The sequence below is a fragment of the Drosophila nasuta genome, chromosome 2R, assembly GCF_023558535.2.
Source record: "Drosophila nasuta strain 15112-1781.00 chromosome 2R, ASM2355853v1, whole genome shotgun sequence".
In the NCBI taxonomy this organism is placed as follows: Eukaryota; Metazoa; Arthropoda; class Insecta; order Diptera; family Drosophilidae; genus Drosophila; species Drosophila nasuta.
The window spans coordinates 33,462,935-33,477,848 of NC_083456.1; the positions used below are offsets into that span (position 1 = coordinate 33,462,935).

The following is a 14,914-nucleotide window of genomic DNA, read 5'->3' on the forward strand; positions in this document are numbered from 1 at the left end:
TCTGCAGCCATTTTTAGGCACATTTGTGAAATTCAACTTGCGGTCACGCTGACTTGAGGGAGAGTCGCCGTTGAGACGTTAGTTTCAATTTAACGTTCAAGCGTGGTGTACGTGTTTCGGAGTAGTCGTTTGGGGCCCTAGACTGGTATGGTGGCTTCAGTGAGACATTGGCTCTGATGCTCATAGTATAGATTTTTAGCTACTGCATCGAGTATAAAAGAAGTACAAAAAGAAAAAAAGTGGTGTAAGCAGCAAAATATAAAAAATCGCCCGTTCGTTATTGATTGCTAATGTGTGCTACTAAAAGAGGAAAATAGATTTTTGCAGATATTAGAAGTGTTACGCGGTTGCCTGGAGAGACGCATTGCATAATTTTGCCTAGTTGGCTTGGCTTGGCTTTTTCCAAGAACTTTTCTTTTCCGAATTAGGGCAATAACTACAACTACAACTGCAAATCGGCGGCATTATTTATGTATTAAAGCGCGAAAGCCAATAGAAGGCAAGGAATGAAAATACGTAGTCGGAATGTGCATAACAATTAAACACGAACGGGCGAAAACAAAAAGAGAAAAACATAAATAATATACAATAAGCGCAGCTTAGTTTTGCCTATTGCTTTTGTGCTGTGCTTCTTGTTCTTGTTCTTGTGCTGTGCTTGTTGTTGTACGTGACATAACGAAATTTGATTGGCATGCGAATTTTCGTATGTGTTTGCGCGGTGTGTGAATGCATGTGTGGTAAATTTAAATGTAGTGTGCAGAGTACAAAAACAACTTGCAAAGCGCTGCTTGATCTTCTGCTCAACAGATCTGTGAGTGTGAATGTGGGTTGGGGTATGCATAGGTTGTATTATTTGTATGTGAGTGTATGAATATGAGAACAACAACAAAGCAAAGCACTGCTTGAACTTCTTAAGGCTGCAAACCGAACTTTCTAAGTTGTCGAGGGGGGATGATTTGGCGCTAGTGAATGAATATTTGATGAGTGTTTAAATTTAAATTACAGATAATATTCGTACAATCGACGGGTGTCGCACACACACACAGACACGCGCGTTCGCACCAAAAACATCACAGTAACATATACTGCCAACCCTCGTAAGTCGCCCCCGAAGCCGCCGTTGCTTTGCGCCGTCAGCAGGCGAAAAAAGAAAGAAACAAGTGCGTGAGTGTGAGTGTTGAAAAATGTTCGCAAGCCGTCGAGGCGCATTAGCAGCGCTGCTGCTGCTCTGTTGCTGCTGCTTTGCTCCGAATGCAGCTGTCGCTGAGTTGGCGGACAAATTGCGCGATGATTCGGAACTGTCACAGGTGAGTCACAGACAAAGTAAGAGCGAGAACACAACTGTGAACAACAACAGTTGAACAGTTGAAGTAAAGTAAACATGCAGCCTCAGCCCAAAATAGAAAACACATGTATTTAACATAGTAGGTGCATAGCAGGTTGTTTCTCTCCCCCCTTTTACACAGTTGTTTACACACACCCACACATTTGTAATGAGTTGTTGCCTAGACAAACATATGCACATGTACACACAGCATTGCGAGACGAATATTGACACAATTTGACCGAGCCTGGACACACTGACCTTGAAACGAAAAGCCTTGTGCTAAAACTTACCGACAGAGCGAAAGAGAGTGTGAGTGAGAGAGAGAGAGAGAGAGAGGACACAGGTAGATGAGAGAGTTGTGAGCTGCTGCTGGGCGACGTCCTTGACCTTTGGCATTTACACTTGTTGTTGCTGCATCTGAAAAATCAATGAGGCCCAAGCCAGTTCTTCCTCTTTGCTTCTTTGCTAAGCCTAGCCTCTGTCCAAAGTCCATTTGCTATGCATGTTGAACACATTATATAAAGTAAGTAAATTATGTAAAACCAACAACACACACACTGCTAAACGTAGAGTCGACGCTCGACGTCGCCGTCGCTGTCGCTGTCGACTGAGCATAACAGTTTTCTACCTATTTATAAAGTTTGGTCTGCCTTTTTACACCTTCACACACCGAAACACACACACACACACATGCCTAGACAACACATAAAAGTGTAAAAGTCAGAAGCCATTAAAGGTTCGCTGCTAAAACAACAACAGGAATAGCAATAACAATAGTGTATGTCGTTCTACTCTGTTAAGCATTTAATGCCCAAAAAAAGTTGTTAGTCAGAGTCGAGCATTTTGAAAAATAAAAAAAAAACTAAGAAAAATTTCACAATTGAAAAGAAAGCGTGCGAGTTGCGGGCAGCACAACTCGAGTTGCCAGTTGCCAGCTGAGCGATGCCCTCCCGTCGTTCCCTTACCTGTCACCGCCATAAAGTGAAAAATGCAATGTGCCCTACTGCCTTTGCCATCACTGTACTCGGCAGAAACATATGTACCATAGGTGTATTTACTTTTTTGCACGTGACTGTAGCGTTGGCTTGGACTAGTTTAAAGTAGGAAACAGAGCGTGTGCTTTAGCTTCTGTTCTGCTGCAGCATTTTGTGGCAAGTTACTTGCTACTCGCTGTTTCCCAAATGTAGAGCTATAATTAAATTATATACATTTATATAATAATTGGTTTTTTTGCTTGGCTGTTCGTTGTGATGAAGTTGCACTCTTCTTTCTGAGATTTAAGCGAGAATTTAATTATTATTTTTCCAAGATAAGTTTATTTGAATTTAATTTGCGTAGCACACTTATTATTTTATTAAATTCACATGATAAGGGTGCAGATCTTTAACCTTAATTGTTATGATTGAATGTAAACAAAGTCATTTTATGAAACATAAAGATCATATAAAGAAAGTCTACTTCGCATTAAATTAATTAAAATAATATGCGTTCGTTATCAATCACATTAACTTGAACTCTTCCTAGAGATCAAAGAGAATTTCATTATCAGTACAATTAACCACTTCTTCCATAACTGTAGAAGTGTATATTAATGTATATCAATAATAAAAGTAAAAACTTTAGACTATTTTTACTTCATCATGTATTATATTATTGACAGAAATTAATTTAGCATATTCAGAAGAAAGTCCACTTCGAATTAAAATAATAATTAAGTTAGTGCTCAGCTCAATTTAAAATATTCCAGAGAGAGTTTAATGAGAATTATGTCTCACATACTCAAGAGAAGATTTAATCGAAATTCAGAGAATATCCAAGTTTCCCTTCCTGCTTTCCTCTTCTGTTGCAAGGGCGGGCGTTGAATGGCTTCTCTGTGACCTCCGATGCTGACCCCAGACTTCCTGCTGTCCACTCAGTATCCGACGACGTCATCTTTGGCGAGTGTTGAGATTAGTTTAATGTTAATGTTTAACCTTTGACTGTCAGCGCTGAACACTGGAGGCTGGAACAGTAATTGAACTAGGCGAGGATGAAGATGTTGGGGCTGTGGGTGAGCTTGGGGATTGTGGGCGTGGTTGTGGGTGTGGGTGGATTGTTGTCAACTGCCCGACTGGGTCCGACCTAGGAACAGAGAGGAGAACACACATCACACACAACGAGGCAGCAGCCACAGAATCGAATTCAATTAAATTTAATTTAAGATTACAATAGCCATGTATGCATGTTTTTTGTATCGTACATTTATCCATGTGGAGACGCGTGATATGATGTGGGGAACGCATAGCTCTGTTCTGTTATGTGATCTTCGGTCCGGAGACTTCTCGAGGCGTTGGACGTGAATGAGTGAATGAGTGGCTGACCTTAATGGAGCCAAAAGCAAACACACAGCAGCAAATTGATAGAGATAGATCGTGCTATATATTGTTATACAGAGCTGCATTAGAGATCCATTGGGGGTGTGAAACAGAAACTGAACTGACATGCGATCCTCCTCCATCTCTATCTCCGACTCTGACTCTGACTGTCTTCGACGTCAGTTGCCAATTAAGAAATTAAGACTTGGAGAGGGGCTGCTGCTGCAATTATACCAAAAACTTTACCATCTGCATAATTTGTAGCAATTAAATTCGAGTGCGGGACATGCACACAACATATGAATAAACTCACATGTGCGTGAATGAATGATAATGAAAATAATCATTGAAGTGCTGCTCGCCAGGAAGCTGCTGCTCGCCCCCTTAGCCACGCCCCTTGCAGTAGTTCTATTTTGTACGTCATTCATACTAGACATAGTACTGTACTCGTAGCTTGTTTTATTCCCTGACTAGGACAAACAATTAAGTTTCATGAATTTGGCTAAAACCCACAACACAGACACCACAAAAAACACACACAAAAAACATGTGAAATGCAAACAAAATTTGAACTGCCAGCGGTTCTCTCTTTTTTTCTCTCTCTCTCTCTCTCTCTCTCTCTTTCAGGGCACTGCCAAAACGTTCAGGCGCATTATGCCAGTTAGGGTAAGCTGCAACTACAACAACAAGAACAACACCAACCAACAACTCTCTTATCTATGTAGCCAAAATGCATAAAAACGTTACATGTTTTTGCCTTAATTTCGTTAATAAATTCTCAAACAAGGGTTGCGAAGTGGGCGTGGCAGACTCGTAAAGGAAAGGAAAGGGGGGAAAGGGGCTTCAGAGGGTTGCAGTCCAGTCGAGTTTGTTTGCACCGCCGTCTGATTCTGATTCTGACTCTAACGCTGACGCTGTCTCTGACTCTGACTCTGACTCATTTTGCCCTTGACACCACCACGCATCTCTAGCCGGAGAGAGAAAGACAGAGTTCAATGGCACTGCGAGTTTTATTTGTGAAATTCAAAGCCAAATCCACTTGAAGGGTCTCAAATGGCAAATAGCGCCCTTAAGTGCGATTTGACATGAATGAAAATGATGCCATTGCATAATTGCAATTGCAATTGCACTCGAAGAAGTGGCCCAAATAAATTATTCATAGAAAACCGACTCGAATGTGGCGATAAAGTTACTTTAATTCCTTCATGCTTCAATTTGTTTTGTCAAAAGATAGTTTACCCTGCACTCAGAGCATTAGAGACGCGGGGTGAGAGCTGTAAGATAAGCCAAAGCATTTAAAATGTGAAATGTGAAATGGAAACCAGCTAAGAACCAAAGGCAACAGCAACCACGCAGTTCTCCAATTACTAAAACTGGATGACGATGCCGAAACAATGATACGAGAAATGTGAACAGCGAACAGCGTTTAAAACAAGGACTAGGGACAGGTAGAGGCAATGTGAGTCATAGTGCGACAGGACGAAAGAGAGAAATACCAAGCGAGAGCGACTTTTCAGATAGTATAGAGTGTGTGTGTGTGTGCACACATAATACAAATACCTTAATATATATAGTAGATGGTCAATTTAGAGCTTTGTTTGTCGCACAACGAACGCAGCACAAACTCATAAAGCTGCCGGAGAATGCTTACCAGGGCGTGTCGTAGGTGGTTGGGAAGCCGCAAAGTGAGTGCGGTCTGTTCCCATTCCCATTCCCATTCCCTGGCAGGTGGTGCAAGCAAAGGGTCAGCGTCTGTTATTTAGGGTAGCTGTTGGTTGTGGAAAATGCATTTCCAGTCACATATGGCCATCAAAGAGTCCCTCCCCCCCCTCTTCACCCTCCTCTACACTAATGACACGCATTCTCACATCTCACAAATATATATTAAAATAGAATGAGAACAACATGAACCGCCCTCGCCATAAACATGGCCCAACATGCTTACGTAATTGGTTCAATAAACCTTTTTTGCGCCTTCTGCCCGCCCAGAGAGTTCAAAGTTGTGCTGTTCCCTCTTCTCTGTTCTCTGTTCACTGTTCAGTTGTTTGACTGTTGCCATGGAATTGGCCTGTTTCGTTGTTGTTATCGCCAAAAAGCATAAAATCGCATGATTTCGTTTCGTTCGATAGTTTACACTGTTCAACAAACAAAAGGAGCAGTCACAATCATGCCCATTGAAATGAGTTTTTCTTGTTTTGCAGTTCTACAGCCTGCTGGAGCAGAATCCTGTGGCGAATGCAACGTTAGCCCTGCGCTCCTGCACAATCTTTGTGCCGACCAATGAAGCCTTCCAGCGCTACAAGGGCACTGCGCAGGTTCTCTACCACATGAGTGAGTATATCGATCGATCCTCGCAACTGCATCTCGCAATTTACACCTTCTCTCTCTCTCTCCTCGTTAGCCACCGCTGCGTTCAGCCAGAGTCAGCTGAAGACGAGCGTGACGTCGGACATGGAGGGCAATCCCTCGCTCTATATCACAAATGGACGCAATGGCGACATCTATGTGAACAATGCACGCATTATTCCATCGCTCAGTGTTGAGCTCACCAATCGGGAGGGCAAGCGTCAGGTCTGTAACTGCATTAATCACTAATAATTATTCATTCACTTAATGATGATGATTCGCTTTTGCGATGCGATGCAGGTCATGCACATCATCGACGAAGTGCTGGAACCCCTCACTGCCAAGTCTTCTAGCACAGATTTGAACAACATGGATGCCATGCAATTTATGCGAGTTGCCGATCAGCTCAACTTGGGCAACAGGACTCTGCGAACGTATCGCACACAGGTGACAATGGCAAAGAAGGAATCTCTCTTCGAGTCGCCTGGATTCCACACTTTCCTGGTGCCCATCGACGAGGGCTTTAAGGTTGTTACCCCATTTGATTTCTCCATAGTTCAACTCGATGCTAATTTGCATTTTAATCTCTCGCTCAGCACTCAACACGCAGCGGTCTAGTGGACGCCAAGGTTATCGATGGTCACGTCATACCGAACACTGTCATTTTTACTGCCGCCTCAGAGCACGATGAACCCAAGACTTCGGCTGCTTTTGAGGACCAGATTAAGGTCACAGTCAGCTTCTTTAAGCAAAAGGACGGCAAGAGTAAGAGCCAGCTAGTCTAATCACTATAGATCTATTATTTATTTATCGCTTACTTTCAGTGTATGTGAAATCGAACACATTTTTGGGCGACGCCAAGCACAAAGAAGGCGTGGTGCTAGCAGAGATCGTCAAGGCCAACATTCCCATCAAGAATGGAGTTGTGCATCTGATTCACCGTCCGCTGATGATCATCGACACCACCGTCACGCAGTTCTTGCAGGTAAATGGGCGTGGCAGCCACCCTTTCAAGCACCAAGACCAAAATAAACTTACACACAGAGTTAGACTATAGACAGATTTTAGGCTCGACACTCAACCCCTCTGGGTTCGATAGAGTTGCTGAGTTGCAGAATTGCCAGCTGTCCAATACTCGATCAGTGCTTGTTAATATGTGCTTTGCATTTAGCTGAGCTGCGCTCGATTGGAACCCGAGTGGACTCAGACCACAATCTCACGCGTTCATCTATCTGCAAAGTGAAAACAAAAGAATCCGTTGCTGCACCATTCAAACTATACACATTGAGAATAGATACAAACACGGTTGCCATAATTGGATATTGGTTTTTGTTTATTATTTTGAAATGCAGCTGTATAAATCTGATTGATTGCAGAGCGCTTTAAGTTCCTCCTTTGAGTTGATAAAATTATTTAATGGTCACCACAATTGGCATAGTGAAAAAATAATTATATTTTTGTTTTTAGGCTTGGGTAAATATGTTGTTTCCTTTTTCCAAATATTCTTTATTCCACTTGGCAACCGTGGATACACATTCACACACACACACTTACAGACAGACCCACACATATACACCATATGTATGTATGTAGATCATAAGCGGCGCTTGATCTCAACTCTTGAAACTGAATAGAACACACAAGCCAAAGAAAGAATGCCCAAGGTCTGATATTACATAGAACTGAAATGTACAGATCTTTTTTGCTGGAAGATCTGAATGTTGGGTCAAAGTTTGCTGCGATTGGTGAACTTTGCTCAAAATGCAATTGAGAAGATCGGTTCCATGTAAAATCATAAGCAAAATTTTATTTTAAAATAATTTTTAAAATACAAATTTTATTTTAAAACAATTTTGGGTGTAATGTAAGTATTGCCAAAATCAACCAAAAAAACCAAAAACCAAATGAAACGCAATGTATTTTATGTAAATTCAAATCTCTTCAACAAAATTAATCATTTTCTAACCCACACTCAAACATCACAATGAGATCTCTTCGGCTGGCAAGCAAACCATTAATTGGCAATCATAAAAGACAATGACCAAATTACTTCATCTATGTTAATATGAGTTTTGCTTAGTCCAAGTTTTGTCACGTCAGCAAAAAGATTCATTCAGCATTCATAAGAGTCAGCATATCTTGAATGATTGATAATTGTGTTTATAATTGGCTAAAGATCCCCTCTCAATCCCCCATTCATATTCATTCGGTTTCACAATCAGCTCGCAGTTCTCAATTCGCCCGATCACTCGATCATATGATCACTCGCTCCTCTGGCATGCTTTGATCGCAATTCTAACTGTAACTGTACCTCTAATTTTAAGTGTAATTACTCTAACTGTATCTGTAGCATCATCTCGACGATGTGAGACCGCAGTCATATCGCAAACATTCTATATACAATACATTGTTGTGCATTTGATCATTCGACGTCGGAGAAATTAGATCGAAAGCAATGAATCATATGTTTCCTTATCATTTCTTAATCACCTTTCTGACTTGTTTGTTTAGCGTTTTGTTGTATTTCGTTAATCTGCTGCATTTACGCTTTACTGACCGATTGATCTATATTCTGTTTCTCGTCCATGCAAATCCCCATATCGCTCACAAATTAATTGATTCTCCATTTGAATATCCTCAATATATCGCCAAATGATCGATCGCTTGATTCTCAAATAGTCGTTCAAGGTAAGCAAATCTTGCTGAATACAAGTGTAGTTAAGCAAATTCTAATATTTCAAATGCTTCGTTTTATATTCAGTTTTTTCGGATGCATGCTTAAAGAAATTTCCATTTCGAAGCATTTTCTTTTATCGACGATTCAGATTGGGATCTTAATTTGTTGTTTAAAAACAAATTATGAAGTTTCAACTGTCTCGATTTCATATTGCATTTGAATATATTTTAAAGCTTTGCAGCAATTCCAAATTCTGAATTGTTTGCACGGCGTTTTTTGGCTCGTTATTTCTTGTTTTCATTTTGAAATTGCACGCCATTGGAAACTGAAATTTATAATTATCGTTTTTTATATGCACGCCTTTTGATTTCGAACAATACTTATTGAATATTTGGGTTTTATTATCTGAAAGTATGCTTAACTCGAATTTTGTCGTATTCGTTTCGTATTTGTATCGTATCGTTAATGGGTGTATAATCCGCAAGAAGAAGCAAGACAAGAAAATAAACTCTATTTCCCTAATGTTTTATTTCAAATGAATTTCCAACTATGTGGCGGAACTTGCACACGTCGCGGAACCTGAATAATCAATATTAATAATAATGTTTCTATATTGCGTCAATTGAAATGACTCAATTCAAATTATATTCTCCCAAAAAATAATTTCAATATACTCAAACGATCTTTCCAACAACTACTCTACACCGATTGTACTGATTTAGTTTCTGACCGTAAGTAATTCTACTTGTTTAAGGCAATCAATATTCGTACAACCATCAAGACCCCTAAAAAGACAATCCAATTCATCATCGTCATCTTCCTCATTTTTCATTTCCCATACAAAAAAATAAAATAAACAAATCATGAAAGATCAATCACATCTTATATCGAATCATAGAGTTATCCAGATTAGGAATTCCCCATTTTACCAAACTCTAATTGGCTCATTCTATTGTTTTATATTTTATTCAAAACTATAAATGTTGTGAATCTGTATTTATAAGAAATACAATCGCTGTTTGATGTTTGTACACATTTCATACACAAAACATATAACAATTAGCTTGAGCGTCCCCTTTCCCCTCACATCAGAAACAATAAGTTGTCCAATTTTAGTTCCATGTATGAAAGCATTAATTCTTTATTAATTATTAATTCCTTGCCTAATCACAATATTGAATCTATTTTAAAGGACAACGGTGAGAATGGAGCTCTGCGTAAGTTCTACGAGGTTATTATGGACGCTGGCGGCGGAGTGTTGGAGGGCATTAATAACCTGTCAGAAGTGACCATTTTGGCACCCAGCAACGAGGCTTGGAACATATCGTCTATCGACAATATTGTCAGGTAAATCCATCATTGTTTGAGCGATTAAACAGCCAAATCTTTATAACAATTGCTATATTACAGAGATCGCAAGAAAATGACCGATATTCTAAATATGCACATTATCAAGGATCGTTTGAACGTGGAGAAGATCAGGCAGAAGAATGCTAATTTGGTAAGACCTAATCAATTAGTCAGTCACAGTCACCAATCTAAACTAATCAATCCTTCTCCAGATTGCTCAGGTACCCACGGTTAACAACAGGACTTTCCTGTACTTCAACGTTAGAGGCGAAGGCGCAGACACAGTGGTCACCGTTGAAGGAGGCGGCGTCAATGCCACTGTGCTGCAAGCTGATGTGGCCCAGACCAATGGATTTGTGCACATCATTGATCGAGTGTTGGGTGTGCCACACACCACTGTCCTGGGCAAGCTGCAAACCGATCCAATGATGAGGTGAGACTCCCCACAATGATGGACTGATTCGTTGTACTCACTCTTTATGCATCTGCTTCACAGTGATACCTACCGAATGGGACAGTTCTCTCACTTCAACGATCAACTGAATAACACGCTGCGCCGTTACACTTACTTTGTACCCCGCGACAAGGCTTGGCAGAAGACCGAACTGGATTATCCCTCGGCGCACAAGAAGCTATTCATGCGCGACTTTTACTATCACGTGAGCAAGCAGTATTATTCTGGCCCGCAAAAGCATTTACTAATGTTTGTTATTCCTTTGCAGTCTAAGAACCTCTTGGAACGTCATCTGGTCATTGCGGATCATGCGTACACCATGAAGGAGCTGGTTCAAATGTCTCTCACGGACACCGTGGTTCTGCAAACATTCCGGGACTCGCTTAAGGTCAAGATCGAGGAGGAAGCTGGACGTAAGTATTATAGGGTGTGTTGTTCTCTAGCCAACTGAGAGCAGCAGAAATGTCTTTTGTTTTGATTCGATGATGATGCTATTGGTACCGTGATTGGTGCGTGATCTGTACTAACTTTTGCTGTTTCTCTATGACTCTACCAAAATCTCATGCTTTATAATTAACCAAACCAAACCAAAACAATATACGTATGCATATTACTAAAAGATCTACATGATGAGTATGCTAGTCACGAATGGACTGGTGAGTGTTGTCGTTTGTCAATCCATCGCACAAACCCACCACAGCCACAGCCATCAATACTGGCCATTTCCAACATTACAACAAGCATTTCAACATTACCAACTCACAATAGCATAGCATAGCAATATCGTAATGTTACGTAGATTGAAAGCGACGTGATTAACTCACTTTGTTGTCTAATTGCAGAATATGTGATCTTGTGGAACTACAAGAAGATCAACGTCTACCGACCGGACGTCGAGTGCACCAATGGCATCATACATGTCATCGACGCACCGCTACTGGAAGAGAAAGACATTGTTGTGAGCGGAGGTAGCTATTTGCCAGAATCAAGCATTTGCATCATGTTGGCCAACCTCATAATGATAACAGTAGCAAAGTTCTTGAACTAAACTCGAATCGAATCGCATTATTCATAAATGTAAAAATCAAAACCAGAATTCCGATAAACAAACCAACAACACAGTCGTCTATACAAATCAAATTAAATCTCAATTCAAAATCCGACAACAAACAAGAAATAGCAACCAAACAACAACAACAACATTTACAATTACAAAAAGACAAAAGCAAGCTAACTAATATGATAATGCAAATGTTTTAGCACATGTACATTCATATATAAACGTGCATTCATATATACATATATGATGATGAACTGTATTATATGTGTCACAAGGAACTCGCCTACCATCATATTTAATTCTTTCCCACACACAAACACACACACACACATTTTAAGTTCTATTATGTAAATGTTAAGCATTTAATTCGAATTCCCATACCAAGGCCTTATGTATTATATGAAATATACACACTACTCTTAATTAATTTATATACATACTTATGTTCGACACACATAAATACGTACATATTCTGTAATTTAAGTTCATTGAAAGGTCTCCTTGCTCGCTAATTTATAAGTTTGATTCGTGTCTGCGAATTCGTGTTATTTTTTGTTTGATTTTAAGTGTATATTTTGCCAATTGAAATGTTTTAAGTTACAACTTATTTATGAGTAATATTTTTTGTTCTCGTTTTGTAAGCGCGTAGAATTCGAATCTCATTGTACACGTACATCACTGTCAGCTCACAGAATCACCAAGTTGTTGATGACGTCATCATAAATACACTATATAAATACTTACATCAATATATACGCTCGTATAAACAAACATTCGAACATGTAACGACAACAAAATGAACATCATGGCAACCAACCAACAACCTTTTAACAATGTGAACATTATTTTATAATAAACCTAAAAAGTTTTTAATTTAATTGAATTATGACAAAGAATGTAGATTTTAAATTTTAAGCCAAGCATCCTTGTCTATTTAGGTTAAATTGTATGCCCGCAAAAAAAAAAACAAAAATAAACTAGAAACGAATATACATACAACTGTATTATATGTATGTATGTTCAAAAGGGGAAGAAACCCCTTACATGAATATAGAATAGAAGCCATCCTGCACTTATGTCTAGTATGTATGTAGTTGTTAGTCCTGCTATGCATGTGCCCCAGCCACACGCACACACCCACACAACACACAGACACCGAAAGAGATGCAGACGATAAGCGATGGAATGGCAACTGCCAGAAGCAACTTTGCAAACTGCCTGTAAACTACGAGAAACATATTAAACACACACGCATACACAGACACCGAAAGAGATGCAGTCGATGAACGATGGAATGGCAACTGCCAGAAACAACTTTGCAAACTGCCTGTAAACTACGAGACACATATTAAACACACACGCAGACACACACACACACACAGTCACACACTTCATATGTGTACGAGACATACTCACTGATAACAAGGATTTTGATACAAAATTTTAACATACTCTCTCGTACTTACTTATTGTGCATATGACACGAATTGATTGGACAAGCAATAAGTATTTCCAACTACAGCTGCATTTCAACTTTGTATGTAGCTCGTGTCATGTTTATAGTAAATTCAATCTAGTTTTTGTATTCTGCCATGGGCAGGATCAAAATCAATTGTACTAAGAACATAACGTAGAAACGTAAAACACGAGCGCTAACTATATACAAACTCTTTCTATTTTTCTCTATCTCTCTCCCTTATAATGCTATATACTATATATATATTTCTAGGTTAGATATTGTAACTAGCGTGAGTCCCCACTACCAAAACTGCGCGACAAAAGAAATGTACGCGTACTCGCGTTACACCACATATTATCTGTACTATAACCTGTATTATTCAAGACATAAATGCAGTAACTATCAGCCTAAATGTACACTACTCGTATCAACAAAGAATCACGCCACCTACCTACCAATCAACCCCAACCACCCCAATATGATATAAACATGAAAAAGCAAAACAAAAATGAAAATGAATGAAAAAACAAAATAGCAAATTAGAATTCGGTTATCGAGTAGCGACAAATGGTCGATAACCGATGATTGGTGATCGGTGCTCAATGCTTTGATCCCCATCCAAATGATCTTTATCTTTAGTAGGCGATGGGTAGTTGCTTGTTTTGTAATCAGTTTAGTTTTGCCACAAGTGCAGTGCTACATATATTAGCTACAACTAAAACTAAGTATGTGAAAACGAATACGCTAAATGACAAACTATGAAATTGTACACGTAAGCTTTAAAATTTGATTGGAATTGTGGGGAGAATGAATATAATGAATATGCTATAGTCAGTAGTTACACGTTTAACGGGATCCATAAATCGGGGTCCCGACGTGTAGCTAGTGCCTTACTAAAGATAAACGCATTACCTTAACCCTTATACAAATTTACTCATCAAAACTAAAGTAAATATAACATCTGAGGGACGATCCTCGAGTCAACGTTATAAATACTAACGAAATTAAAGAGATGTTGCAATATTTCAGCTTATACTATAAAATGTACACAACAATTCAATGATATATTAAGCCACATGCTATTTACACCAAATACAAATACATAAATACAATACACGAGACGGATGAAAAACTCCATATTCCTCATTATATCTATTAAATGTCGCAAGAAAACAAAACTAGAATATGTATAATGAAAAAAGCTCCAGATTAGCATAGATTAGTAAAGGATGATCTGGTTATATATATTAAATTATTGAGTTTCGCAACAAATAAAAATAAATCGATATACATATATATATAAATATTTTTATGTAAACACCAAGTCGAAACTATGATAAACAGCAGTGCAAAACGAATATTATTCCACTTTATTTTATGACAAGCGCTTTTTACAATAAATGAGATTCATTATATATATATTCGTAAATCGCAAGAATCACTAACTTTGCTTAGTATTAGTTCAAGAATTACCAAATCAAATGTATTGGAAAACAACTAAATGTCAACAACAATAAGCTTGAGCGAAATAATAAATCTTCTAAAATATACACAGTATAATAAAAAAACTTAAAACCTATTTTGATGGCCAACATCGATATCTTTAATAATATAAACTCATTATTAGAATTATTATTAAAAAGCGGTTTTATTTGTCGGCATGTGACCTTAGGTTACAATTTTCTAGAAAAATCCTAGAAAGAAAAACATGTACCGCCATTTTTGTTATATGAATGGGAAGATGGAGCCAATATGGATGGTAAGTGACCGCATATTTAAATAAAAATATACCAAATTACGTCTAAGTAATTTATACTAGCATTGGGCCGTTTGCCGTTTTACTACGCAGGGGTGACTCAATATGCCAGTGTTGGTAAACGTTGAGCA

At 38.8% G+C, this 14,914-nt stretch overlaps 2 protein-coding genes across 7 annotated transcripts; one reads left to right on the top strand and one right to left on the bottom strand.

Annotated features, from left to right (window-relative positions):
- Positions 1–57: 57 nt before the first annotated feature.
- Positions 58–14,606, top strand: LOC132787608 (fasciclin-1). 6 transcript variants are annotated; one of them, XM_060794774.1, is made up of 16 exons: positions 131–244; positions 1,006–1,307; positions 4,309–4,347; positions 5,883–6,012; positions 6,083–6,252; positions 6,328–6,555; positions 6,624–6,792; positions 6,852–7,012; positions 9,897–10,051; positions 10,115–10,205; positions 10,267–10,487; positions 10,551–10,713; positions 10,777–10,921; positions 11,129–11,164; positions 11,351–11,476; positions 13,298–14,606. In XM_060794774.1, exons 2-16 carry the CDS (start codon positions 1,185–1,187, stop codon positions 13,300–13,302), a joined length of 1,962 nt encoding a protein of 653 aa, XP_060650757.1. In that variant the 5' UTR covers positions 131–244; positions 1,006–1,184; the 3' UTR covers positions 13,303–14,606. The 6 variants fall into 6 exon arrangements, with proteins under 6 accessions (XP_060650753.1, XP_060650757.1, XP_060650752.1 ...); XM_060794770.1 differs by lacking the exon at positions 13,298–14,606 and having other exon boundaries at positions 58–145; positions 11,351–12,586; XM_060794769.1 differs by lacking the exon at positions 13,298–14,606 and having other exon boundaries at positions 11,351–12,586.
- On the bottom strand, positions 2,986–3,831 carry LOC132787609 (uncharacterized). Its single transcript, XM_060794775.1, has 2 exons — positions 3,567–3,831; positions 2,986–3,448 (listed from the first exon to the last, which is right to left on the bottom strand). Exons 1-2 carry the CDS (start codon positions 3,822–3,824, stop codon positions 3,347–3,349), a joined length of 360 nt encoding a protein of 119 aa, XP_060650758.1. The 5' UTR covers positions 3,825–3,831; the 3' UTR covers positions 2,986–3,346.
- Positions 14,607–14,914: the final 308 nt, after the last annotated feature.

Coding starts and splice junctions, on each gene's coding strand:
- LOC132787608 (XM_060794770.1), top strand. CDS start 1,185: ATGTTCGCAAGCCGTCGAGGCGCATTAGCAGCGCTGCTGCTGCTCTGT. Junction 6,556..6,623: donor CCATCGACGAGGGCTTTAAG/GTTGTTACCCCA, acceptor TCTCTCGCTCAG/CACTCAACACGCAGCGGTCT. Junction 10,206..10,266: donor GGCAGAAGAATGCTAATTTG/GTAAGACCTAAT, acceptor ATCCTTCTCCAG/ATTGCTCAGGTACCCACGGT.
- LOC132787609 (XM_060794775.1), bottom strand. CDS start 3,824: ATGGAGGAGGATCGCATGTCAGTTCAGTTTCTGTTTCACACCCCCAAT. Junction 3,449..3,566: donor GCGTCTCCACATGGATAAAT/GTACGATACAAA, acceptor CTCTGTTCCTAG/GTCGGACCCAGTCGGGCAGT.